General features: G+C 42.2%; 1 protein-coding gene across 5 annotated transcripts in view; it reads left to right on the top strand.

Annotated features, from left to right (window-relative positions):
- Positions 1 to 27643, top strand: part of SPOCK1 (SPARC (osteonectin), cwcv and kazal like domains proteoglycan 1) — a 904393-nt gene that overhangs the window by 712188 nt on the left and 164562 nt on the right. For all 5 annotated transcript variants that reach the window (XM_053293595.1, XM_053293593.1, XM_053293594.1 and 2 more), the window contains one exon: positions 6809 to 6923. In XM_053293595.1, the coding sequence (XP_053149570.1) occupies positions 6809 to 6923 (115 nt within the window). The remainder of the gene's footprint in view (positions 1 to 6808; positions 6924 to 27643) is intronic.

Here is a 27643-nt window from a genome sequence, read left to right as displayed (position 1 = left end):
CAGAATATGTAGTGCCTTCTTACCATTTCCTGATTGGTTTATATTGCCATCTTATCTTGCTGTGATTCTTAGACTGCAGTCTTAAATATGCTTACATGGATGCAGAGGCATAGCAGGCTCTGAAGGGGCCATGTTCAAGTACTGAAGATGGGCCCCCTTCCCCTCCCCTTGCAGTGCCAGGTTTTTTTTAATGGGCCCCCATCTTTTTCTTTTCTTTTCTTCTGTGGCAATCCAATTTTTAAAGGGTGAATTTACACAAGAGTGGGACACAGTAATTATTATTGGTTGACGATTTGCTGAATTTGTGATCACAAACTCAGAAATGTAGGCATACTCTGCGATAGCCCCATAGCCATGCCTTATAGCTACATCCACCCTGACAGCCATTTCCCCTCAGCCCTATAACCATACCCAACCTGTCTGCCATTCCTCCACTTGGATAATTTTGAGTGTTCTGTTTCAAGAAGTCAAGGATAGTTTCCTAATCCTACAGATCTTGAGCCTCATGTGATTAATTACCCAGATGAGCAAGCTAGATAAAGGATGGAGAATACTCATTGTAACAGAAGGAAGAAGAATGATAAAACAAGTCGTAGACCAATAACTTCTCCACTTCTCAAAAATGAGGGGATTAGTAAAAAGGAAGCAGAAAAGGAAGGTCAGGAGAATCAAATCACTCGAGAAAGCAATGAACTTATTTTAAACCACAATAATAGAAGCTCAGTTGGAATGTATACCAAGAAGGAGGAAAGGTATCACCAAGTTCAGGACGACACCAGCATGGCTAATAAGTAGAGTCAGGGAAGCTATAAAGGGGAAGAAGACTACCTTCAGAAAAAGGAAGTTCTGCCCAAGTGAAGAGAACAGAAAGGAACAATCTCTGGCAAAAGAAATGCAAGGAGCCAATAAGGGATGCAAACGAGAGTGTTTGAGGACCATATGGGCTAGAAGTGTCATGAGGAATAAAAAAACTTATTTAAATATATCAGCAGCAGAAAACCTGTGAGAGAGGTGGTTGGACCCTCAGATGTTGAGGGTATGAAAGGGATTATTAAGGAGGAGAAAGAGATTGAAGAGAAGCTGAATGAGTTCTTTGCATCTGTCTTAATGGCAGAGGATACTGACCATATACCCACTCCGGAACGGAGCTTCTCAGGCTTGGAGGCTGAAGAACTGGGCCAGTTTGAGGTGACCAAAGAGGATGTTCTAAACTCTCTTGAAAACTTAAAAATTAACAAATCGCCAGGGCAAGATGGCACCCACCCAAGAGTTCTAAAGGAACTCAAATGTGAAATTGCTGGTCTCTTAGCAAAAATATGTAACTTGTCCCTACAGTCATGCTCTATATCAGATGACTGGAAAGTAGCCAATATAACCCCGATTTTTAAAAAGGGATCCTCGGGGGATCCAGGAAACTACAGGTCAGCTAACTTCTGTGCCGGCTAAATTGATGGAAAACATACTTAAGGACAGAATTGTTAAAACACATAGAACAGGCCTTTCTGAAGGAGAACCAGCATGGCTTCTGCAAGGAAAGTCTTGCCTCACTGGGAGTTCTCTGAGAGTGTCAACAGGAATGTGGATAAAGGTGATACAGTTGACATAGTATACTTGAACTTCCAAAAAGCTTTTGACAAAGTTCCCCACCAAAGGCTTTTGAGTAAACTTAGCAGTCATGGGATAAGGGGACAGGTTCATGTGTGGATTGGTAACTGGTTGAAAGGGAGAAAACAGAGGGTAGAAATTAAATGGACAGTTTTCACAATGGAGGGAAGTAAGAAGTGGGGTCCCCCAAGGATCTGTAGTGGGACCAGTGCTCTTTAAGTTGTTCATAAATGAGCTAGGAACATAGGAAGCTGCTATATACTGAGTCAGACCATAGGTCAATCTAGCTCAGTATTGTTTACACAAACTGGCAGTGGCTTTTCCAAGGTTGCAGGAATCACTCTCAGATCTTGGAGATGCTGCTAGGGAAGGAACTTGGAATCTTTTGCTCTTCCCAGAGCAGCTCCATCCCCTAAAGGGAATAGTGCTCACACATCAAGACTCCCATTCATATGCAACCAGGGTGGACCCTGCTTAGCTAAGGGGACAAGTCATGCTTGCTACCACAAGTACTTAAGTCAGACATTGTAGAACTGAAAAACCTACAGAAGAGCACAGCCAAGTTGATTAGGGTTAGGGGTGTGCAAACCAGCTCAAGTTAGAGCCGGCTTGAATTCGAGCTGCCTGAGTTCAAAGGCTCGACTTAGAACCAAACTCAGTTCAGTTCTAGGTCAAACCAAGCTGGCCAAGCTAGTTCGGGCCTATTTGAAGCCCCTACTGTACATTAAAATTACTTTAAAAATTTGTGCTCACAATGGCTGCAGCTCCCCCAACCCCCACTGACTTCCCCATGAGTCCTGAGGGCCAGCCTAGGGTGGGTTCAGGCCTTCTTCAGCCTGTTTTGGGCCTCTGAATGTGTGTGGAGGCCATTTGTTTGAACTTTGTCCATGCACAAGGGCAACGTGTGTGTAGAGGCCAATGCACGGAGTTCAAATAAATGGCTTCTATGCATGTGCAGAGGCCCAAAATGAGCCAAATAAGGCCATAACAGGCTTTAAAAGGCCCAGCCTGGCCCGGCCCTCAGGACTTGTGGGGAGGCCAGTGGTGGTTGGGGGAGCCGCCCCCACCGTGGCCACTGTGAGTACAAATTTTTAAGCAATTTTACTGACTGGGCTTTGAAATGGCCTTGAACCAGTTCTAATTCAAGCCAAGCTGGGGCCTGGTCTGGGGGAGGACAGTGCCAAGCCAGTTGCCAGTTCAAATCCAGTTCAGATTAAAACGAAACCAGGAATACCGGTTTTGTGCACACCCCTAATTAGTGGCCTGGAGCACCTTCCTATGAGGGTAGGCAACAGTATCTGGGACTTTTTGGTTAGGAAAAGAGTCAACTACGGGGAGACATGATAGAGGTGTATAAAATTATACATGGAGTAGAGAGTAGTCAGAGAAGTTTGTTTCCCTTTCTCACAACACTAGAACTAGGGGTCATTCCGTGAAACTGAAGGCCAGGAAATGTAGGACTCGCAAAAAGAATATATGCACAGTATTCACTCCATGCATAATTTTCACACTGCACATAATTAATCTATGGAATTCTCTGCCATGGGATGTGGTGATGGCCACTAGCTTGGGTGGATTTAAAAGGGTCTTACACATAGAGTTCTAGTCGACCAGTGGCTGCTGGTCTGGTGACTATAGGCCATCTCCAGTCTCGGAGTCAAGATGTCTTTAAATACTAGTTGCAGTGGAGCAGCAGCAAGAGAGGGCCTGCCCTCACCTCTTCCCTGTGGGCTTCTCAGAGGCATCAGGTGTGTGTTTCACTGTGTGAAACATGATGCTGTACTAGATAGGCCTTGAGGCTGATCCATCAGGGCTGTTTTTATGTTCTTAGCACTTCTATTACTATTTCTGACGATGCTGTATGCATTCTGTACACAAACAGGAAACCTTCCTTCAGCCTTTTGGGGATAGCAAAAATTCATCATTGCAATGTGTCTTATGCATCCAACGTTGTGTCAGGGCAAGTACAGACACATCTACAATTAAATCAGTGATGGTAAAAATGCTGGCTGTTGGAAAGCTGCTGCATGTGGAAATGCATTTTCAGTTAACACAGGATTTCAAAATTACTATGGAAATTCTGTCTCCTGCCATTTATCCCCAGTGGAAAACCTGCAGACATTTATTGGTATTGTTTAGCTTTTGTGAGTACAACACATAGTCAGTTATTTTCTAACTCTGGTTTTGGTTACCAGCACCTACATGGCTGGAATATTACTATTAACTTACGATCATGATATAATCATTATCAAACCTACCAGAGTGAAGCTTCAGGCCTCAGTGAAAAACTGCTTAAATCTCACTGTGCAGAGAAATAGGGGTGGAGCACACAAAAGGAAGCAAATGCTAGGCTGGGAGAGCCAGCCAGGAGTAAAACACTTATTTGCACTTTGGGGGGAAAGGATTTTTTTGGTGGGAGGGGGTCGATTTTGTTTGTTTCACAGTCACCTGTTCTGTTGTTTCTCTGGTGTGTGTTTTTTCTTCTCAATACAGAGGCGTAACTAGGGAAAACGGCGCCCGGGGCAAGCACTGAAGTGCGCCCCCCCACTGCGCCCCCCCCACCGTGCCCCCAACATACTACATTATACTTAGGTTTTTCCTCACAAGCGCCCGCCGCCACTGCCAAGCCAGGCCACTGACTGGCCGCCAGGTGCCAGCAAAGAAATGGGGGGGGGTGCAGGCGGCACGGAAGGGACTGTTCATGGGGAAGGGGGCACCGACGCGCTCCCTTGACTGCTGCAGCGCTGCTGCACTGAGCAGGAAACATTTGTATTAACAAAAAATTTTAAAAAAAAATTAAAAATTGGTCATGGCGGCGCCCCCCCACGTGACCAGAAAAGATGGCGCCCGGGGCACGTGCCCCCCCTGCCCCCCCTATAGTTACGCCTCTGTCTCAATAGCAATTTAGGACTTGTTTCCTTAGTTAGACCAAGTATGACGTTTCTCACCATAACCTTACAAACTAGGCTTCTGAAGCCTTTAAATACAAATTTAGTAAAGCAAAGCAGTTACTGCTAACTGGATAAAAAGGCAACTTTTAAAACTGGTGGTTCTCTTTATTTATCGGAGGGAGAGCAACAGGTCATATCCACCCCCTGCACAATATTACCCAGTAATTAATGCTGGTGTCTGTCTATGTTTCTTTTTAGATTGTGAGCGCTTTGAGGACAGAGACCCATCTTATTTATTTATTTATTTATTTATTTATTTATTTATTATTTTTCTATGTAAACCACTTTGTAAACTTTTGAAAAGTGGTATATAAATATTTGTTGCGGTGGTGGTACTGGCAGGGACAGCCTCAGTCAGGCAGATGGGTGGTGAAGAGATGAGTGAGGTCTGCATGACTAGGAGGGAACCCTCAGGAAGAGCCAGCCTGTGTTCAAGGACACTCTGGAACACTAATAGCTCTGCCCCTGTATGGAAGTAGCTGCAATTTAAATAATTGAGACTTACTTCAGAGTGAGCATATTTTATTGGAGCTAGGACCTGGCAGCATCACCTCTCAGCTGCAATTTCTTACAGTGACCACTGGGAGTGTTAGGGATAAAAGTGCTGAACTCCTCCCCAGTTTGTTCTTCCAGGGTTAGTCTGCATTTTGTCTCTCTCCAGATATGGCTGTTTGTTTTGGTTTCTCTCTTCAGCCATGAGCTATAGCTGAAATAAGCTGCAGGCTCTTTCACATTTGTTTGTAACCTTTTCTTTAAATGAATCCTTGTAGTTATTCAATACTAAAGAACTCTCTTAAGACTTCTTCTTTTGCTGCTTTCTCACCAAACTGGTTTTGCTTTCAGTAAGGGAGGAGCACTGAGATATTTTAATTATATTTGAAGTACCCAGGGCATGATCTATCCAAAGGCTTGCTTCAGACAATGAGTAAAACCATAGTTATGGGGGACAGTGAATAAGACAATAAGTCTGCACACACCTTCATCCCCCACACTCTTTCCTTCCTCCCCTTGTGTACTGAGCAAAATGCAAAGCTTCCTGGTTTGTTAAAGTATAGTTTATCTTGACATCCGAACTAGGAAACCGATTTAACTGATTCCAGCAAGCCATTATATTAACTTGATGTCTGAATTTACAAACAGTGATTGGTCAACAAACCAAAATCAGAAGCTGTAGTTTGAAATTGATTTTCAAACTATGATTGTTGTACATGGTTTGGTGTGATTTTTATTTTTATTTTGTTTAACAAGTTTATATACTGCCCAAAACGTATGTCTCTGAGTAACAAGCAGAACGAACATTAAAACAATGTACAATTTAACACAATGTTAAACTCTATTAAAACTGTCAATCTAATTAAAAGCCTGGGTGAACAAATGTGTCTTAACTGCCTTGTAAAAAGTTGTCAGAGATGGGTAGGCTCTTATTTCAATGCCTATTGGAATAGATAGACCGCAGTAGTTGGTGTTGATCCATGAGGCTACTTTGCTTAGAAATGATAACAGATAGAAAATGAAAGAAGACAAGCAAGTCTAAACCATGTTTTGGGTCTAAACAATGATAGGTTCAAATGCCACACAGAGCCAAGGTAGCTTTGTGCAATGTCCTTGAGTCTTGGGAGCGTCTGCTCCCTCTTCCTGTTCTCTCACATGAGAATGTTCTCTCACAAAAGAATTTTGACTGCTATTAAAAAGAAGCCAGAAATTGGTCATGTTGTCCAGACTGACTAGTATTGGTTTATTCTGTCTAAACTGTTTGAAATAAACCTAGTTCTGAAACTCAGTTCAAACTTTGGGTTCATGTCTAGGTTTTATTTCAAATACTTGGTTGAAATAAACCAAGATTGGTTGATTTGGATGGCAGATCCCAACTTCTTTCTAACCAGAATGAGAAGTAGAATTCTTCCAACTCAGATTCTGTGTGAGAGGGAAGAGGAAGGATGACTGCATGTTCCCAAAGCTCAAGGTCATTGCTCAAATCCAAGGTTCAATCTTGGCTTCACATTATGTCTGAACTTGCTCTGTGGTTTACCTGATGCCTGAATAAAAGCCTGTGTGTAGAACCAATAGATGGCCAGATGCATAAATGTTTCTGGAAAATAATATTTTGAAATATTATTTCACTTCTGAAACAGTAGTGGACAACTGCACTTCCCAAGGTGCAATAGGATGGTGATTTATAATTTCCTCTCTCTCTCGTTCTGCTATGATTTGTAGGTTTGATCCCAAATAAAATACCTGTTTGTTTATTACAGTGCAAGCTGGAGTTTCATTCTTGTACATCTGGCAAGAACATTGCAGCTCGCTGTGAAGGGCCATGCCCGTGCCTTCCAGGACAAGAGAGTCCAAAACACAAGACTGAGAAAAACGGTGAGTTAATCTGTGGAATTAAATATCAAATGTTTTACTAATGACTGAGTTTTAATCTTAATATAAATGCAAGCCGATTCTTGCATGCGTTTATTCAAAACAGTCGCACTGACTTCAGTGGTGCTTACTTCCAAGTAAATAGCCATAGAACTGGAGTCTGTGTCATGCCTATTGGATTACATGCTTAATTTTTTATGGAGCTCTTTTGTCAAGACGTGTGGAGAAGGTTGGAATCAAAGTCTTCCCCAGGTTGGTCATTGTCAAATACAGAATAGGTCACTGGAGCCTTGCTATTGAACAGAATGTCACTGCAGATTCATGTGAAGGACAGTGCAGTGCAAATAGGTGTAACAAAAGTATGAACATCATCTTGGATTGTTGAGTCATGAGAAAAATAAACTAGTATTTTCTATTGAAGGACTCTAGTGAAACATTTTGAGAACTGCTGTTTTAGATGAATTTTAGATGAATTGCAGTGCTTTCAAACTATGAAGCGGAGTTTGAGAGAGACCTTCAGTAAGTCTTCAGTAATGAAGGATTGAAGCTTGACCATTGGTGACTAAGTGCTTGCAGTGTTGGCTAGCCTGGGTCATGCCAGCCTTTCCAGCTGAGCAGCAACAGGGAAGCACAAATATCCCTCTACCTATCTCAAGTGATTGCTTACACCTACATCTACCATTGTGTGGCTGTCTTTTCTCTGCCACAGACTCCAATGCAATAGACCACTGGGTGGCAGGCAAGTGAAAATGCACCGAGAGACAGCTTCTCCCACATTCTGGAAGTTCTTTTATTATTCATTCATTCATTCATTCATTCAATTTCTATACCGCCCTTCCAAAAATGTCTCAGGGAGAAATATTGAATAAATAAGATGTTCCCCTGTCCATCACTATGTTAAAAAGGTGCCTCTTTGCCTAGTTAGCAGGGGTGACCGCTAACTTTGTGACATCATCACAAACTACACCATTGAGGTATCCCTATGTGTCACTCACTACAACTGTATCAAATGTGGTTCAAATCAGTTAGGCAATCCACAAGTTAGAAGAGCTGTAGAGGGATGTAAGGTCCTTGCAAACCTCAGTGCATGTGTGGAGCCCTTTGCACAAGTCTTTAGATCCTGCGCTTTAGTGTGGAATGGATGCCAGAAAGTAGAATACATTCAGGAGAGGAGGGGAAGGGATCTGGAGAAGACTTCTTTACTATATTGTGGGTTCATCTTTTTAGTCCAAAGAGGGAGATGTTGTTTTACAACTAAATAAGCATTGAATCTTCCTTTTATGGAGCACATCACTATATTTTCAGGACTTCAACTTTTTGAGGGGGGTGGGGCCTTTGGCCATGAGGCCTGTCTTACCTGGCCAAGGTGGGACTTACCTTGGCAGACAGAATGAGAGAGAGGAGGCAGCGATGACTCCATTTGACCAAGAGTCACTCTGCCACCACCATACTAAGGTTATGGGCACAAAGGTGGTCTGGGAGAATAGCAGTGGGTACTTTTGAAGGCCTGTGCCTCTCAGCAGTTGCCCAACAATGTCAGCCCCTGACATTGGCCCTGTATTTATCTTTCCACGTTCTATCAAATTTTGACAAATCATTCTGGATGGTATGATTGTCTAATGTAATGCATGTGCTTAATAATATTTGATGTGTGGAATGATTTTGAAAGAACTGTCCCTGACAGATAAATTGCCTCATTTCTGTTTTTCTTTCCCCCGCTTTCACTTACAAATAAACACACACACACATTTTGCTTCTCATAATCTGCTCCCTCTATGCCCTTTCACATGCCCTTATCAGAAATAGTATTGTATTAATAAATCTCCAGTGACATTTTAAGCTCACAATTTCATTCATACAACAAAATAAATTCTTGTAACCCTTATGTTGATAAATCCAACTTGACAGGATGTACACATTCAGCAGGCAAGCATTTGTTTTGGTTGAATTTCCGATTAGTTAATTCTGCTGTGCGGAGCACATTGTGATGTGTTTGCTTACTTTCAAAAGCACCACTTCTTCTGAGTCTGAGACAATTGTTGTGGAGTTAGCCTGGCCCAAGACATGCCTGTGCCTGTGGAAGGGCACCAAATGCTGCCACTCCTTGCCTTGTCAGTGTGCAACACCTTTCTCCCACCCTACCCAGCAGCCAAGGCACCAGGATCTACGACTGCTGCTGCTCCTTCTGCTGCGCTTCCTGTAATTAAAAATGGAGACGAGAGGGCTAGACGATCTCTCAGGAGACATTCCACTCTGCTCCCACAGAGGAGCAGCAGCAAAGGTGGTGGGCAGAAGTACCTGTAATGGCAGTTGTGATGGCGTAGCACTAGCCCCCTGCCTCCCACAAATGTGTCACTCAAAGCAACTTCCTCAGCCATGGACAGGCCAGTCCTGTGAGTTATTGTCTCTATCAGTGAATGGGTGGAATCGACCCACCCTCTATGATGCTGTCTTTCTTGACCATCTGAAAGCAGCATTAAGCTTAGCCCTTTCAGTAGCCAATAAAAGTAGCAGTGACAGGGATCCATCGGACCCCTTTTAATTTTAATTTCACCTCTTCTGACAAGAGCTACAGGGATCCAGAAACATTGACCAGTGATGTTTCTGATTGCTGCATATCTCTTGTATATCTGTCATTGTCTAATGCAGGGCTGCTCAACTTCAGTCCTCCTGCAGATGTTGGCCTACAATCCCTGGTTATTGGCCACTGTGGCTGGGAATTATGGGAGTTGTAGTTCAAAAACAGCTGTGGGGCCTAAGTTGATCAGACCTGGTCTAATGCATTGTCTAATGATAAAGTTCTCTACCAGATGCTTGTAGATTTTCCTTGTCTTGCCGCAGATCATGAGGGTGTTGAGAGGAACTTTCTTCTGTGTCTGGTCCTCCATCCAAGTGCCCAGGTCCTTCTCCTTCTTTTTGATGTTGTGGTCTTGTGGCATATAGGACGCTTTTAGAGAGGACTGGGTCCCATGACATCACGATCTCTGCTCATTTGTCTTGATGGTGCAGAAGGTGGATTCGTTGACCCCAAACAATCTTCTGCCTCTCTCTCTCTCTCTCTCTCTCTCTCTCTCTCTCTATCTCTCCAACTTACATGAGAAGTTGCATATGCTTGAGTTCCGGTAGGTGTGCCCATGAACAAAAATCCACTTGTGTGTATACAAAACCAAAGTAGACAGATCCACTCCTGGCAAGGGATGACTATATAGGTAGTACACCTAGGCAATCAATATCACATGGTACTGGGGTATTTAAGTTTGAAGGGATATCCGTTTTCACTCAGAGTAAGACAGAACTAAGGCAACTGCTGAGATGTAGTGTGCAGCTATAATTTCTACAGGTAACATGGGAGACCGCATTTTGTATTGGTAAATAGACCTTTCATCTATATTGGAATAATTGATTGTGTATATTTTAGGGACTTTGCATATGTTATTTGAAGAGACTATATTGCAATCAACCTTACTATAACTGTAAGCAATTTGAATTAAACTTGAAATAGCTAAAGTTTTAGAGCTGGGCAACATATGGGCAATATAATTGGATATACAATACATGGGATTTTCCACAGGAACAGGCATACTCTATATTTAGAAGTTCATATAGACATAGAACTTTATTGTATCACAGGGTAGTAGAAATATTGTATTAGATGTTCCTTTTTGAAAATCAGGTTATAAAGCAATATTAATATGAGAAGACCTATATTCTGTAATAGCCACTGAAGACGACTATGGGTCAAAATGTGTAGCTGGTTTTTAGAATTTAGAAGCAATTCCTTTTAGGAAATTGTTATTACCTCAGATATTCATGAAATGCTGAATGGTTACTCTTTTCTGGAATTGATGGGCCACTGATTTTTGGAGAATTTCTAGTATGTCAACATTTCTGGACTATATTGTGAATACCAGTTTTCTTCAAATGGATGAATTATCTCCCTTCGGAATTTCATCATAATCTTTGATACAAGATTGGACTTTGGATACAACATACTAGCATTTATATGACATAGGAATTTTGTAGGATTGTCTCGATTTCAATTTTATCAGATTTTTAACAGATAATGGTGATGCCATATTTTAAATAATGATGCCATATTTTGATAATTTACAAGGAACTGAATTTATGAAATCCAATCAGACATGACCATATGGCTAAGCAGAAAAAAGTGGGGAGTATTAAAACTGGTGCTTCAGTATAGGAATTAGTAGGAAACAACTGGACAGAATTTAAGAGCCAAGCTCCTAGCAAAATGAAAATGTGCCTTTCTAAATTGCTGCATAAGGTGCCTGAATCTGTTTGTATAATTCAGATAAACATGTGTAATTTGCACTTCTCTTATAAATTATTTTATATTATTATTATTATACAGACAGGTATATTGACTGGTTTATTTTATCCAGACATTGAGTCCTTCCCAAGGACCTGGGATGGCTGAATTTTATTGTCAATGTTGTTGCTGTTGTTATAGATATCGTCACAGAATATAGGCTGTTCCCAGTAAAGTTGCTTTTTGTAATTGGCTGATGGTGATTTCTGTGGCCCCTATGGTGTTAAGGTGCTCTTCAAGTTGTTTTGGAATTGCACCTAGGGTGCCAATTACCACTGGGATTATTTTGGTCTTTTTCTGCCACAGCCTTTCAATTTCAATCTGTAGATCTTTGTATTTTGTGGATTTTTATATTTCTTCTTCTTCTATTCTGCTATCCCCTCGTATTGCTATGTCAATTATTTTGACTTGTTTTTCTTTCTTCTCGACTACAGTTATATCTGGTGTATTGTGTGGCAGATGTTTGTCTGTTTGTAGTTGGAAGTCCCATAATATTTTTGCATCTTCATTTTCTATCACTTTTTCAATTTTATGGTCCCACCAATCTTTGGCTACAGGTAGCTTGTATTTTTTGCATATGTTCCAGTGTATCATCCCTGCTACCTTGTCATGCCTTTGTTTGTAGTCAGTCTGTGCGATATTTTTACAGCAGCTGATAGGGATGTGCATTTTGGAATTTTCTTGTTTTGATTTGTATCCGAATTGAAACATCCCTGTTTTGTTTTATACCCAAATTTTCTGAATCCGAATCAGCCCTGTTTTGTTTTGTAGCCAAATTTTCCAAATCTGAATCCGAATCGATTTGGATTTTTAAAAAGGGTCCCAGGGCAAAAAGAGTGCGTGGTGGTGGTAGTGTCCAATGGGTGGAAGCTACCACCCAAATTTCATAGGAATTAGGCAAAGGGCTGGTTTTTTGTTTGTTTGTTTTTTGGTGGATTTTTTTTTTTTTAGTTTACACATCTTTAAGAATTTTCCCATAGGGAATAATGGGGATTCCAGCAAATGTATTGCTTCAAATCAAGGGGAAAGGGATGACCCAGAGCGGAGTGTGGTGGGTGGTAGTGCCCAATAGGGGCAAGGAAACTTCCAGAATTATTTCAAAGGAATTGGGCAAAGGGCTGATCTTTTGTGATTTGTTGAATTTTACATGTCTTTAAGATTTCTCCCATGGGGAATAATGGAGGTTTCAGTAGCTCCATAATTCCACTTGGGGGGCACTGGGGTTGCCCAGAGCGAGGGGTTGTGTAGTGCCCATAGGGTGCCAACCACCCCCACACCCACAAGCCTGTGGGGTACTGGGTTTTGTTGTTTCTGAGGTGTTCATTGTAGATTCTCTGGTAGCATATGAGATTTTCAGTGAAAAACAAGAATCCACTCTCATGTGCTACCAGAGAATCTACACTCAGAACACCACAGAAACAGCAGAACCCAGCACCCCATGGGTTAGCAACCCTTCGCCTGGCCAATGTGGGGTCAGTAAAGAGTGGGAAGAAGCAAAGAGCCAATGGGGAACAAGGAGGGAATTGTCAGCAGGTCAGCCCATGATTTAGGTCACTGATCAGAAGGCTGGAAGGGTGGGAAATTCAAAGAGATGTCAAACACAAAATGGAGACTGACTCAGAGATCACCACAAAATTGAGGTCTGAAACAACAAAACGTTTTGTAGCCAAAACAGGGACGTTTTGTTTTGTATACAAAACTTTTGGATCTGGAAAATGGGTGTTTTGTCTTGTCTACAAAACACCCGAAACAGGCTGTTTTGAGTACAAAACGTTTTGTATCCAAAACGTTTCGCACATCCCTAGCAGCTGATTAGGTGGTCCACTGTTTCATCTGTTTCTTTACAAAGACGGCACTTGCTGTTTGTTGTTGATTTTTCTACTTTTGCTCTTATTGCATTTGTTCTTAGTGCCTGTTCTTGTGCAGCCAATATTAAACCCTCTGTTTCTTTCTTCAAGTTGCCATTCTTAAGCCGTTGCCAGGTCTTGGTAATGTTTGCTTTTCCAATTATATTATGCAACTATTGACCATACAGTGGTTTCTTTTTCCATTTTTTCTGCTCAGTTCTTGACTTGTTCTTTCTTGTAGGCCTGCTTTCTTTCATTGGTGTTGAATAGTTTCTCATTATTGACCATTTTAAGTGCATCTTCATCACTGTCCTTTATATATTCCTCAAAGCCTCTTTTCTCCTTCTCTACTGTTTGATGGACTTGCAGCATTCCTCTTCCACCTGAGCTGTGAGGGAGGTATAGTCTATCTACATCACTCCTTCCCAAGGACATGGGATGGCTGAATTTTATTATCAATATTCTTATTATTATTATAGATATCATCGCAAAATATAGGCTGTTCCCAGTAAAGTTGCTTTTTGTAATTGGCTGATGGTGATTTCTGTGGCCCCTATGGTGTTGAGGTGCTCTTCAAGTTGTTTTGGAATTGCACCTAGGGCGCCAGTTAATACTGGGATTATTTTGGTCTTCTTCTGCCACAGCCTTTCAATTTCAATTTGTAGATCTTTGTATTTTGTTTTTTTTTTCTATTTCTTCTTCTTCTATTCTGCTATCACCTGGCATTGCTATGTTGATTATTTTGACTTGTTTTTCTTTCTTCTTGACTACAGTTATATCTAGTGTATTGTGTGGCCCACCACTGTGGTTCCCCCCCATGCCCAGGTTCAGCCCCAGATGTCCAGCTCAGGGCACATGACTCCTTCATCCTGGAACATTGTGTCAGACTTGGGGTTCATGACAGGACCATCTTCCCTATGATGGAATCCCATACCACTGGGAAATGTGTAATGAATTAACCAGCCACAAGAGCAGGTCATTGGTCATTCCCACCCTGTCATGCAGCTGACTCTTCTCTTGCAGCTGCTTAATGTTTGCATTTCTCTTTGCATAAGGGCTGCAGGGATGTGACAATAAAGAAAAAGGAAAAAATGTAATTCAAGAGTTTTGTGTCAAAACCAATGGTGTTTGGTTTTGTGTGTGTGTGTGTAACAGACATTATTATAAAATAATGTAATTATTTTATATCTTCTGCACAATCCCCACCACACATTGAGATCATTGAAAAAGGTCTGTCTTCTGATGCCGCCATCTCGTCTGGCAGCAACTCGGGAACATGTCTTTTCTGTAGTCACTCCTGGACTGTGGAATGCACTCCCTTTAAATCAGTGATTCTCAAACTTGGGTCCTCAGGTGTTATTGGACTTCAACTCCCATAATCCCCAACCAAAGGCCACTGAGGCTGGGGATTATGGGAGTTGAAGTCCAATAACACCTGAGGACCCAAGTTTGAGAATCCCTGCTTTAAATTGTTTTAAATCATTGTGCTTTCAATAGTTTGTTTTATTTTGTTTTTATTGTATTCTTTGTAAACTGCCTAGAGCTTTGAAGTCAGGCAAACACGGTATATGCATTAAAAAATTATATCTATCCACCTACCTACCTATCAATCAGCCTATTCCTGTTTCACGATCCAGCTAGGAGGAAGTGAAATCATGGGTACTGTTATGAGATTCAGATTATGAAGGCTGGCCAGCCATTTCTTTATCAAGCAAATCACTGGTTGATAGGCCATCAGATGTCTCCAAATGGTTAATGGTCTACATGATCTCTCTGAATGTGAAAAGGTAGCAAAGCCTAAGAGAGACATCTTACATACTAAGGGGAAGAATTGAATGAAAAAAGAGACATGCAGTTTGGTGAGACAGGGAGAGACTAAATTGAGAGCTAGAAGACCATTAGGGTGCAGCACTGGAGTCTTTCTGGGCATCTCTTGTGGCTTATAGGGAGTGCACTGCCACTTGCTTCCACCAAATCCTCAGCTTGTATACAAGCAAATAAACCAAATATTATGAAAACACCTTAAGACTCTAGTACTTTCTCCTTCAAAGGGATGCCAGTCTCAGTAGTGTTGCAAGGAAAGGATAGGATTGAGGGGAATTTGCAGGGTCATATGACTTCTTGCTCTCTGTAGGCAGCTTCACTCTTCCATGAGTTCTACTCTAGCTTTTGCTCTTGCCATCAGAGGGCTATGAGGAAATAGCTTTGGAGCTGCCAGCAAATCACCTGTGTAACTGCTGGCTCTGGCTTTCAAATGTGTTTGGTGTTTTATTTCAGAGAAGAAAAAAGGCAGGGGTGACCAAAGTTGAACAGCATCCACTGTTGTTCCCTACCCTTGATTCTCCCCACACCCTGCCGCCCTCACACCATGTTTCTGGGACAGACCTTTCTGGATGTCTCCAGTGTTGGGAGAATTGTGAGTATTCCCTTCTGACTATAATAGCATGAAGTTATTTCTAAAAGGTAAAGCTGCAGTTGAGTATACTAGGGGTTTTTTTTTTTTTGTTTGTTTGTTTTTTGCAGAATGGAGTGACAATCCCTTCCCTTGTATTGCAGCACTTTCTTCTGGCAAAGAGCATTCTCCCCATGCTCTTCCTTCTGCTCCTACACAATATGGAAGTTATTTGTGGTTATCGCCTGTTGGTGAAAGAAAAGCACTCTGACTGAGCCATGGCATTGAAACCTGTTCAGGTGCTAAGCACTGGTGAGCCCCAACACAAATGAAACCTTTTTCTTGAGTTAGCTAAAAACACTCATACCAGAGACAAAATCTAATACTGGTGGCTTTTTGTGTTTCTAATGTGAAATTCTCAGCGTACACTGACCTGGGAGTGAGTCCTATTAAAATTAATGGGAGTTTTGAGTAGACATATAGGATCCTACCCATAATTTGTTTCTCTGGCTCAGTATGCCTCAGTGTAATAATAACTTGAGACCTTTAGTACAAGTGAATATTGTACTACTTTATCATTTTTTAAAAAGCAATGCTGTTTATTGATATATAAACAGTTTTGGAAAGCTGCCCTGAGAGCAAAGCTGTCTGGAAATACTTTAAATAATTGAAGAGACTCTTCTTAATTAATCAACAAGAACTTCTTCTACTTGAAACAGACTGCTCAGTTCCAGAAACAGCTATTTTTCCCATTTTAATTACATCCGGCCTGAGGAAACAGTTCTGTATAAGTTAAAAGCTCAAATGCCACATTGTGAATTTTCATCCTAATTATGCCTATAATTCTTTTGGTTGCTATTCTTAAAACAAATGGGCCATTCACACAACCAGGTAGCAGTGCAGAGCTCTGGAAGCCAGGATGACACAGCCTGATGCCCAGCTTCCAGATATCCCACAATGCACCATGTCACATGCACAGTGCATTGGGGGATTCCCCCAGGAGATAGGCACTCTAGATACCTGTCTCTGTGTGCACTGGGGCTGAACAAACACATGCTCCCAGCAAACACATGGTCCCGGAGCTCCGGTTAAGGGCTCACTCAAGGCTTTAACCACAGCTAAATGTCGGGTTACAAAGCTGAGCTAGGCGACGCTGCCCCGCTGGGAGTGGGCCCAATCCTGGCAGTATTCACATGCAGCCTAACCCAGGCTAGGCTTCCCTAAGATAACTAAAAAAAAATTAAAGATAGTGTCATAAAATTCATTCTCTCCTGAGTAGTATGGCCTTCTGTAGCAGATGTGTTGTAATTTTATCGATGCCCAAGGTGTCAAGATGGTGTTCAAGTTATTCTGGAACTGCACCAAGGGCACCAGCAACTATTGGCACCACTATTGTTTTCTTTTTCCAGAGCCGCTCAATTTCAATCTGAAGGTCCTTGTATTTAGTTATTTTCCCCAATTGTTTTTCAGTGACACGTCTATCCCCTGGGATTGCAATATCAGTTATCAGATGGCTTCTTGATGGCTGTCAGATCCGGCGTATTGTGCGCTAAATGCCTATCAGTTTGGATTTTAAAATCCCAAAGGATTTTTGCCTCCTCGTTTTTTGTGACCTTCTCAACTGGATGATTCCACCAATTCTTGCTTGCTGGCAATTTGTAATTCTTGCAAAAGTTCCAGTGGATCATCACAGCGACTTTGTGTCATTCCTTATAATGAGTCTGCGCAATTTTCTTACAATATACAAGGTGCTCAACTGTCTCATCTGCTTCCTTGTATAACTGACACTTACTGTCTTTCTGGGTCTGATCAATTTTTGCTTTTATAAATTATTGTAAATTATTATATAAATTATTATTATATTATTGTTTACACAGTCAGACAGGTGTTATTGACTGGTTTATTATATCCGTACATCGAGTCCTTCCCAAGAACCTGGGATGGCTTTATTTTATTGTCAATGTTGTTGTTGTTGTTATAGATATCGTCGCAGAATATAGGCTGTTCCCAGTAAAGTTGCTTTTTGTAATTGGCTGATGGTGGTTTCTGTGGCCCCTATGGTGTTAAGGTGTTGCTCTTCAAATTGTTTTGGAATAGCACCTATTATTTCCTGTTTACACTGTCAGACAGGTGTTATTGGATGGTTTGTTTTATCCAGACATAGAGTCCTTCTGAAGGACCTGGGATGGCTGAATTTTATCATCAATACTGTTGGTTATTATAGATATCATCGCAAAATATAGGCTGTTCCCAGTAAAACTGCTTTTTGTAATTAGCTGTTGGTGATTTCTGTGGCCCCTATGGTGTTAAGGTGCTCTTCAAGTTGTTTTGGAATTCCACCTAGGGTGCCAATTACCACTGGGATTATTTTGGTCTTTTTCTGCCACAGCCTTTCAATTTCAATCTGTAGATCTTTGTATTTTGTGGTTTTTTATATTTCTTTTTCTTCTATTCTGCTATCCCCTGGTATTGCTATGTTGATTATTTTAACTTGCTTTTCTTTCTTTTCGACTACAGTTATATCCGGTGTATTGTGTGGCAGATGTTTGTCTGTTTGTAGTCGGAAGTCCCATAATATTTTTACATCTTCATTTTCTTACAACCTTTTCAATTTTATGGTCCCACCAATCTTTGGCTACAATTTTATGGTCCCACCAATCTTTAGCTTGTATTTTTTGCAGATGTTCCAGTGTATCATCCCTCCTACCTTGTCATCCCTTTGTTTGTAGTCAGTCTCTGCGATCTTTTTACAACAGCTGATTAGGTGGTCCACGGTTTCATCTGCTTCTTTACAAAGACGGCAATTGCTGTTTCTGGTGGATTTTTCGACTTTTGCTCTTATTGCATTTGTTCTTAGTGCCTGTTCTTGCACAGCCAGTATTACACCCTCTGTTTCTTTCTTCAAGTAACCATTCTTAAGCCATTGCCAGGTCTTGGTGATATCTGATTTTCCACTTATATTGTGCAAATATTGACCATGTAGTGGCTTATTTTTCCATTTTTCTACTCGGTTCTTGACTAGTTCTTTCTTGTAGGCCTGCTTTGTTTCATTGGTGTTGAACAGTTTCGCGTTATTGACCATTTGAAGTGCATCTTCTTCACTGTCCTTAATCTATTCTTCAAGGCCTCTTTTCGCCTCCTCTACTGTTTGATGGACTTGCAGCATTCCTCTTCCACCTGAGCTGCGAGGGAGGTATAGCCTACCTACATCACTGCGGGGGTGCGGAGCATGATTGATGGTCATGATTTTCCTGGTCTTACGATCCAGCGTCTCTAGCTCTGCCTGGGTCCAGTCTATTATTCCTGCAGTGTATCTGATAACAGGTATAGCCCAGGTGTTTATGGCTTGTATGGTGTTCCTGCCATTGAGTTCGGACTTGAGGATTTTTCTAACTCTCCTGATGTATTCTCTTCCCATTTTTCTTTTAACTTCAGTGTGTGCAATGTTATCAGCCTGGAGAATGCCCAAGTATTTGTAATGTTCTTTCTCTTCCAGGTTCTTGATCTTGCTTCCATTGGGCAGTTCTATTCCTTCTGTTTTTGTTATTTTCCCTCTGTTCATTATTAATGCAGCACACTTGTCTAGTCCATACTCCATTGCTATATCGCTACTGAATATACAGACAGTGTTTAGCAGTGATTCGATTTCTGACTGGGACTTTCCATACAACTTCAGATCGTCCATGTACAGCAGATGGTTGATTTGACTTGATGTTTTAGATGTTTGGTATCTGAGGCCTGTTTTGTTTAGTATTTGTGAAAGTGGGGTCATGGCGATTACAAACAACAGAGGGGATAGTGAGTCCCCTTGGAAAATGCCTCTTCTAATGCTAACCTGTCCAAGTGTCTCGCCATTGATTGTTAACTGTGTACTCCACATGCTCATTGCTTTTTTTTATTAATATCTGAATATTTTTGCTGACACCAGTTGTTTCTAAACATTTTAGTATCCATGTGTGAGGCAATGAATCAAAGGCTTTCTTGTAGTCAATCCATGCAACACTTAGATTTGTTTTTCTTCTCTTGCAGTTTTCTAAAATCATTTTGTCAATCAGCAGCTGGTCTTTTGTGCCTCTGGTGTTCGGGCAATTTCCTTTCTGTTCAACTGGAAGCTGTTTGTTAGTTAATAAGTGTTGCATCACTTCATCTGCTATTATTCCAGTTAATAATTTGAAGATGGTTGGCAGGCAGGTTATCGGTCTATAATTACTTGGAACTGCACCTTTTGCTGGGTCTTTCATTATGACATGAGTTTTCCCAGTTGTTAGCCATTGTTCAATATCACCTCCTATTATTATTATTATTATTATTATTATTATTATTATTATTATTATTAATTTTATTATTTTATTAAAATTGCAAGATGGTAAGGAGGATTTGTCACTTTAATCATAAATGCTTTGTGTGTTGTCTGGTATTCTGAAGTAAAATATTTGAGGAGATAATCCTATTGAATTCTTGGTTTTGATTTTAAAAATTGTATTGTGCTCAGTCTTCTGAGAAGCAAAACTCTCATTTTGATATTGGACTACTAATCATATATTTTTGAAGTGAAAGGAAATGCTGAATATGCGTGCTCTCTCACCCTCGCTCTCAGTGCTTGTATCACATATACTTTGAAGTTTATCAATACATTGCTGTGCTTTATTATTCGCAACACCAGGCTTTCTCATCTGTTTTGCTGATACTTTCCAACTAAGCTATCCATAGATAAAGGCTCACTTGCAATCACCACTGAAGTCTGCTGTACTTTCAGAGAACATGTCCCATTCTTCTAAATGATTTCAAGCTACCAGGGGTTCATCTAGGTATTTTTGGAACTTGGATCTGAGGCTGAAGGGCTTTGGAGCCCCACACCCATCCCCGCTGTGAGCCCCCCATCTGTTTTTGATACCTGCCCGGGCCAGCCGCTGTCACTTCTGCCTGGTTATTGCTGTGCACCACCACTATTTTCCCTCCACCACCAGAGGGGGAGCAGAGCGGAGCAGGCCACCACCTCTCTGGTGGTGGCAGTGGGCGCAGGCAGGCCTCCTTGACCTGTGCAGATCAGCCTCCTAGGTCTGCACACATGCACCATTGGAGTATGGAGTGTTGCATCCCGTGACGTCATGGGATGCAACACTCCATACTCGAACAGTGCAGACCCCTGCCCCATGGCCCATGCCTAAACGCGCCTGTGCAAGTGACCAGTAGGCAATATCTCAGGAAGGAATGAGAATGGATATTTCTGTCTGATGCACTTTTGGAGCACAATGTTATGCATGTTTACTTGGGAGTAAGTTCCTCTGTGTTTGGGGCTTAGTCACAGGAAAGTGTTATAGGATAGAAGCCTAATAGAGCTGAAGAGCATTTAGCCCAATTCTGCTCTAAGGCAGGGTCAGTCACACACCAGCACACAATGTAAGCAAGTGTAAAGTGATGCACATTGGGGCAAAAAACACCAACTTCACATATACGCTGATGGGATCTGAGCTGTCAGTGACTGACCAGGAGAAAGATCTTGGGGTCATGGTGGACAGCTCATTGAAAATGTCATCTCAGTATGCGGCAGATGTGAAAAAGGCTAATTCCATGCTAGGAATCATTAGGAAGGATATTGAAAATAAAAATGCAAATATTATAATGCCCTTATACAAATCTATAGTGCGGACACATCTGGAGTACTGCGTGCAGCTTTGGTCACCATATCTTAAGAAGGATATTGTAGAACTGGAAAAGGTGCAGAAGAGGGCAACCAAAATGATCAGGGGCCTGGAACACCTTCCTTATGAGGCTAGGCTACAGCATCTGGGGCTCTTTAACTTGCAAAAGAGGCGACTAAGGGAAGACATGATTCCTGCCCCCAGGAATAATTTAGAACAAGTCCACTCTTACTTTTACGTAACAGCCCTTCGGATATATGAAGACAGGTATCGCATCTCTCCTTTGTCTGCTCCACGCTAAACATATTTAACTATTCGTCATAGGACTTGGTTTCCAGATCCCTCATGATCTGCCTCCATTTTATCTTCCTCCTACTGTGTGATCATTGTAAGTGATCAGAACAGGCTACATTCGGTAGTCACAGACAGCAAACATTTCCTTCACTTCAGAGTGGAAAGATACAGGGCTGGCATAGCCATGAGGCTTGGGAGGCAGCACCCATCTCATCAGCCACCTCACCAGGCTGCATATTTGCACACATATTTGACTTGCTGATGTTCCTGCCACCACCATCACTTCTAAACTGCCACCACCTCCTCATCCTCCTGCTAATCTTGTCCTGCTCCTTGCCTTTTGAAAAAGCAAGTGGCAGAGAAGAAAGTGAATGGAAGTGTGAATTGCTCCACACTTCTGCCTTGGGATCAGAAAGCATTCTGCTCAGGGGTGTAACTATGATCGGGCAAGGGGAGGCAGCTGTCTAGGGCCCTGGCCTCTGGGGGGGGGCCCTCCAGAGACATGTCACATGCCTCCCCCCACCCAGTGCCTGCTGCAGCTCTTTCGATTTGAATTATTTGATTTTTTTAAAAAAATTCCTCCATGTTCATCGAGCGCACAGTATTTCCTTGTCCTCCTCCCCATCCCCACCCTTTCCCCTTGTCAGCTCCTCCTCCTTCCCCATCCATTGGCTGGCGGCACCCCACATGATAAAGAAAGGAAAGGCAGGCACATGATTGGGTGGTTCGGCTCTGCGTCCTGGACGCCGAATTGTAGCCTCTCCAGCCACCAGGCTAGCCAGCCACTTCTAAGAAATTCAGTTCTTCTGTTATGGAGATGGAGGAGCTACGGCAGCTTTAGAGTGCTGCTCGCGCCATTACTCGTGTTGGCATTGATTCATTTGGGGGCATTATGGCCCACTTCCTCCCCCCCTCGCCTGCCCACTGCATGTCTGGCAGTGGAAGTGGGCATATTAATTCATTATTTGGGGCATTATGGCTGCCCACCCGCCCAGGCTTCGCTTCTGTTTCCCTAACGGGGGGTGGGGAGAAGAAGGGGAAGCAGAGCGTCACAAAGGGCCTTTATTCATTTTTAATTGCAACGCTCCACTCCCCCTTCCTCCTCCCATTAGGAAAACAGAAGTGAGGAGGCACACACAAGAGAAGAGTGACAAGTGTGTGCTTTTCACAGTTCCTTGGCTCTGTTTATCAACCCCCTTTTAACATCCAAGGCTGTTCTTTGACTCTTAATCACTTAACATGCAAAGTTAGGTAAGAGAGTGGAGAAATCACTCAAACATTACAGAGTCCTTGGCACATGAGATCCTATGGGTCTTTTAAAAGTATACATGGTGAAGGAGAAGAAGCCTTTCTTCCTAGCTCTCCCAAATTGGAGAAAGATCAGTAGTTGTGCAAGGTTCCATTCATGGCCATTTCATTTCCTGCATGATTATAATCTGCTTTCTGCCCGTTCTGTATCCCATCCCATCCAGCCTCACATTTATTTGAGATACCTTGCCTCCTGAGATTCCTAATGCCCCTCCCTTCTGTCCTTTAAGAAACTTCTGAAAATTTATCTGTTCTGCCAGGCTTTTAGGGGTGTGTGTGTGTGTGTGTGTGTGTGTGTGTGTGTGTGTCCCCACTCCACCCCACTGTTGTTGTTTTAATTATGTAAATCGCCTCAAGTCTAAGGGATTCAGGCAGTCAATAAATTTGGTTCTGCTGTGCTGTAATTTACACCTTTTAACTAGTTGGGATAGTTAGCAGAGTCTACATTGGGCCAGGAGAAGGAGAGGAAGGCGGTGACGGATGACGGGTGGTGGTGGGCGCCCATTTTAAAAACTTGTCTCTGGACCCAAGCCAACCTTGTTACGCCCCTGATTCTGCTCCAGTAGACAGGGAGGGTGGAAAAAAAACACACCTCACCTTACGGCTTGCCAATTAAACTCACGTGTTCTTCTGAATGTCTAAGGTTATTACATGCCGGAAGAAGTGGAGGCTGGATGAAATGGAGGTGGAGGAAAGGGGTAGAGGCAACTTAGCAACTGCTGCCACCTTGGATTGCCTGGGCTTCTGTAATGTCACAGGATGTCTTGCAAGAAAACAATCACACAGCACCTTGAGACAGAAATGGACAGCGTACTGTTCAGTGGAAGGAAAGCAGAGAGACAAGAAGGGCTCCATTTCCATTTCCTCTGAAGATTTAAGAACATAAGAACAACCCTGCAGGATCAGACCCAAGGCCCATCTAGTCCAGCATCCTGTTTCACACAGTGGCCCACCAGATTCCTCTGGGAAACCTGCAGACAATTGCTGAGGGCATGCCCTCTCTCCTGGTGTTCTTCCCCTGCAACTGGTATTTAGAGGCATCTTGACTCTGAGGCTAGAGGTGGCCTATAGCCCTCAGACTAGTAGCTATTGACAGACCTGTCCTCCATGATTTTATCTAAACCCCTCTTATTCATTCATTCATTCATTCATTCGATTTATATACCACCCTTTCAAAAATTACTCAGGGTGGTTTACGTCGAAGTAAAAACAATTAAAATCAATTAACAATTAAAATCAAAATTATAAAAGCAGCATTAAACTAATTAACAGTTAAAACATTTAAACAGGTAAAAACCCCAGAGAACCAGGCCAAACACTTACAGCAGTTAAAAACAATTTACAACAAATAAAAAACCCTGGAAGGCCAGGCCAAACAGATAGGTTTTAAGGGCTCTCCTAAAGGCTAGAGATGAATTCAGATTATGGATTTGTGCAGGGAGTGCATTCCACAACCCAAGAGCAGCTACAGAGAAGGCCCGGCTCTGAGTCGCCACCAGACGAACGAGTGGTAACTGGAGATGGACCTCCTCAGACGACCTTAATGTGCGGTGGGGATCATGTAGAAGATGATGTGGTGGGGATCATGTGGAAGACTCCCTCTTAAAGTCATCCAGGCTGTCACCACATCTTGTCACAGACAATTCCATAGATTAATTATGCATTGTATGAAAAAGTGCTTCCTTTTGTCGGTCCTAGATTTCTTGGCAATCAGTTTCATGGGATGACTCCTGGTTCCAGTGTTATGCAAGAGGGAGAAAAATTTCTCTATATCCACTCTCTCCACACCATGCATAATTTTATAGACCTCTATCATGTCATCCCTCAGTCACCTTTTTTTCCAAACTTAAAAGGCCCAGGTATTTTAGCCTAACCTTGTAAGGAGGGTGCTCTAGGCCCCTGATCATCTTGATTGCCCCCTTTTGCAGGTTTTCCAGTTCTACAATGTCCTTTTTGAGGTATGGTGACCAGAACTATACACAGTAATCCAAATGTGGCCATACCATAGATTTGTATGAGGGCATTAACCCGCACCCCCACCTCCAGTCTCCTTCCTAATGATTCCAAGAATGGAATCGGCCTTTTCCACAGCTGCTGCACATTGTCTCAACACTTCCAACTAGCTGTTGACCATGACCCCAAGATCTCTCTCCTGGTCAGTCACTTTCAGCTCAGGCTGACTTTTGTTTTAGTAATTGCTATTACATCAATTTGAGGATAATTTCAGTTGACAGTATTAAATGTTTCCTACATGTGGTCATAAAACTGGCACCAAAATGAAGGGATTTATGAAATAATAAGCTTAGAGTATTATATTTTTTTTTATTTGGTTTGGTTTCTCAAATTCTGTAAAATGTTATCAAAACATGTTGTCAAAAGGGGAGAGATATGTAAATGATACACAACATATAACAAGTCTGTTATAGCAAATTTTGAATTGCTAGACTAAAAAAAAAAACCCACTTCCGAGTTCTAAAATAAGTGACATTTCATTTAGGAACAAGGAGTTATTGTATAATATGATAGGTAGCCATACTGTAAATTAAAAGGATAGCCCTTAAAGAAGGGACAGCTGGCAACCTCAAAGGAGTATTCCTTGGCAAGTGCTGAATTTTTTTAATGGCAATCAGTATACTCAGCAATCTGTTTGTATGCCCTTCTATAACCTTTGTCAATACAATAATATATAATGTTACTGCCTGTGTCTTTGCCTTTGCTGTATTGTAGTCATTCTAGCTTATTCTATAAAAACAACATACCAGTTTTTGTTTGTATTTCTTTGGGTTTTCAGCTCCAGTAATCTCTTTGTGAACAGTTAATTTCATTGCGCGTGTGCGCACACACACACACACACACACACACACACACACACACACCCTTTACAGGGCAACAAGCGAAAGGCAGGTCCCTGCCCCAAGAAACTTACACTCTAACCTTTAACAGAGGGGAAGACTACACAGAGAGGGGAGCCAGAAAATAGTATGTTCAACTGCACCAGGGATAGCACCACATTTTGGTGAGACATTTATTTATTTATTTATTTATTTATTTATGCATTTATATACCGCCTTTCGTTAAAAAGATAACCCCATGAAGCCAAGTCCTGCACTGGGGGCATCAGTGTGGTATAGATGCTAGACCCCTATAGGGATGTGCACAAACCAGTTTGGGGCCTCCTTAGGGAAGCACTGAACTGGCTCAGGTGCTTGCAGCCAAACTGGATCGGAGGAGTGGGAGAGGTTCCCTTAAGAAACAGATAAGCAAGTCCTTACCTGTCCCATTGCTCTAGCAAAGTCCACTGCGGCCCATGCATGGAGGCCATGTGTGTGTGCCAACAACGCACCCGCAGGCTGCAGGGAACAGCACCACAGCCACCACAGCCTTTGCTAGAGCAAGCGCCACACCCGAAAAGCAGCGGGGCAGCAGTGGAGCAAGTAAGTGCCTGCTTCTTAAAGGAGCCACTCCCCGCCCACGCTTGCATGAGCCGTACGTACACATTCCTAAACCCTTGCACCTGCCCCTGCCCATTGCAGCTGAAAAACCCACCAGGCAGAGTAATAGATACTCCTTCAGCACCTCTGTGGTGATTGGCAAGTAGAAGCTGTCAATCAAGAGGAATTGAATCTGGGCACCTCCTCAGTGGAGAATTCCTAAAAGACTGGCTTTTTTAATGGAGGGAACAGGAGGTTATAAATAGAGTTGACAGTTAGCTAAAAATAGGGACGTTTAGGATCTCTTGACAGAGGCTCTGGATAGGGTCTCTAGGGAGGTACTGAGGTTTGGAAATTAGGAAGTTAGGTGGGTAGGTTTTACACATCAGTCTAGACCTCTGTCCATCAAGCATGAGTCATGACTAACAAATATTATTGCTGGAAGTGTGTAGTTATACATGGGTTATACAACCAGGGGAGGTTGTTTTCCAGTGAAGGGTCAAAAGTCACAGAAAGCTTGTTATTTCTTATGCAGTGTCCTCAGAAACCTGAAAGTGAAGCCACTATTTATGGATTGAAGCAATTTTAAATAAGAAATTGAGTATTTAAACTTGAACATAACAGCTAGTATATGGACTTGCCAGGATTAAGGTTTGATACCTTTGTTTCATCAACCACTAAGACTGTGATCCTACATTGTAGAGTTTTAAGAAACCACAGAAGCTTATTGTACAAGAATAAAGTTTATTTTATTTTTTGGTTTAGAACTATACACTGCTTCAATTGAGCCTGCTTATTTCTCCTCATGTTACCCTCAGACATGATACTAAAGGCTGTGTTTGAAACCCAAATCAAGTTAGAAGTTGATGGTGGTACTGTAAGAAACAAAAGGGTTTAAAACAAAAGAGTCACCAATATATTGTTTCTCTTACCATCTTTGTTTTTAAAAACACTTATCTCCCTGACCAAACCTCGGGTCCTGACAGCCTCCACCTGCAACCAAAGTACAGGCATCATTTTAGATTTCCCAGATGGCCAGGCACCCTGACATATGTCACAGGCACAAAGCGTGGGAAATCTAAAATGGTGTCACCACTAAAGGAAAAGCATCCACCTCTGCACAGTAAGTTCACCCAAGGTACAATGCTAGGGGCTTAACATGCAGTGGAGACAGCAATGGCGCTCATCCTTCAGTAGGAACTCCAGAGACACAGCAGAGCATCTCCTCCCACCCTTTGCACCTGAGAATGGGCATTCTCTAGAGGCCTCTGCGTCATTACCGGGGGTTTTGGATTTGGAAAGCAGATGAAGACAGAGACAGTGTGACTCCCAACGGAGAGTTGTGCCACCATACAAATATAGATACTGAGGCTCCAGAGAACAACCAGGTAGACGACTTTTGGTTGTGGGCACTTGGACTCGTTCCCAACTTGGCTGACCCCTGAAACTGGTCCTGAGATGCACTTACATGTATTTTTG

The sequence above is a fragment of the Hemicordylus capensis genome, chromosome 2, assembly GCF_027244095.1.
Source record: "Hemicordylus capensis ecotype Gifberg chromosome 2, rHemCap1.1.pri, whole genome shotgun sequence".
NCBI classification, from domain to species: domain Eukaryota; kingdom Metazoa; phylum Chordata; class Lepidosauria; order Squamata; family Cordylidae; genus Hemicordylus; species Hemicordylus capensis.
Note: the sequence above shows the minus strand (reverse complement) of the source record. Positions and strands in the feature narration are given on the sequence as shown.